This window comes from Austrofundulus limnaeus, unplaced genomic scaffold (assembly GCF_001266775.1).
Source record: "Austrofundulus limnaeus strain Quisiro unplaced genomic scaffold, Austrofundulus_limnaeus-1.0 Scaffold869, whole genome shotgun sequence".
In the NCBI taxonomy this organism is placed as follows: Eukaryota; Metazoa; Chordata; class Actinopteri; order Cyprinodontiformes; family Rivulidae; genus Austrofundulus; species Austrofundulus limnaeus.
In genome coordinates, this window is record NW_013953271.1 from 145,704 (window position 1) to 146,999 (window position 1,296).

Sequence of the window (1,296 nt, forward strand, 5' to 3'; positions counted from 1 at the left end):
GTAAATATTTCTCATTTAAATGATAAAGTTTGATGTTTTTCAGTCTGACATAATTCATGTGTTCTGCAGATGAAGACGGGTCCGTTTGCGGAGCACTCCAACCAGCTGTGGAACATCAGCGCCGTTCCTTCCTGGTCCAAAGTCAACCAGGGTCTGATCAAGATGTACAGGGCTGAGGTTGGTGTTCTGGTCCTGGTCTTTACTGGGTCACATGGGTTGGGTTGTCTCTATCACTCTGGTACCAAACAGAACAAAAGTCTCTGTGTTGAGCCCACATCCTGGTCCAACAGAACATCTGCAGGACTTACTGGAAGAACCATGGGGGTCCCACAGGACCCAAAGGATCCACTGGCAGCCGTCCAGGTCCAGTAGTTCCAGAACATCCCAGCTTCTCAGGGATGTTTTGGCTGTAAGGTTCTGTAACGTGAGGCGGTTTTATTTAATGTTGGTTCTGATTGGTGTGAAACGGACCTCCCAGAGACCAGAACCAGGCTCAGACACACTCGTCTGGTTCTGTGGGAAAAATGACACATTTAAAGCCTCTGACGTCCACGCTGCAGTCAGAAACTAAATAAAATAATGTAGTTCAGTGGGCGGAGCCAGGGGCGGGGTCAGGTAGGTCCTGGTGGAATCTGATTGGCCACTGAGGAAGAGATGTTTAAAAAGGTGTCGACACAAAGATTAAAAAATATTTATAAACATGAAGTTTAAATAACAGAATTTAACTTTTAAAGATCACATCAAGTCGTCCTGACGCAATTAATTTAAATTATTTTATAATCAGTCATTTTCTTAATTTTGTATAAATATAATTAAAGGGAAGTGACGCTCAAATAATGAATCTGACTTTTTACATATTTATTTTATTTTAAAATACAAGTTTTGTTTTTCCTTCATTTGTAGAAAAGAATTATTTCTTTTATAAAGGAAAAATAAAATAAAAATAAAGTCACATTTTGTTGCTTAATGATTTTTACTCAAATATTAGAGAAAAAGTCCAAAATGTGGACATTTTTTTAACTCAAAATCATTTTTTATAAACAAAGAAATGTGATTCCTGTAAATCCTGGTTTTCAAACAAAGCTTTTATTTAGAAAAATCTGTTTTAAAGGTGTTTTATTTTGAAATGGTGGCTTCGAACGAGGAGCTGGCTGAGAGAAGGAGACGAGGAAAATCATCCAGACGGACCGGTTCTCCGGGTTGTTCAGAGCCGGGAGGCAGGAAAGGGTTAAAGAGAAAATGGAGCTGTGTGTGTGTGTGTGTGTGTGTGTGTGTGTGTGTGTGTGTGTGTGTGTG

General features: G+C 39.7%; 1 protein-coding gene across 1 annotated transcript in view; it reads left to right on the top strand.

Moving 5' to 3' along the window:
• ptpa (protein phosphatase 2 phosphatase activator) overlaps window positions 1-1,296 on the top strand; it is a gene marked incomplete at its 5' end in the record, with an annotated part of 11,713 nt that overhangs the window by 8,179 nt on the left and 2,238 nt on the right. Inside the window, 1 exon segment of the mRNA XM_014029212.1 lies at window positions 70-177. Within this exon segment, the coding sequence (XP_013884666.1) occupies window positions 70-177 (108 nt within the window).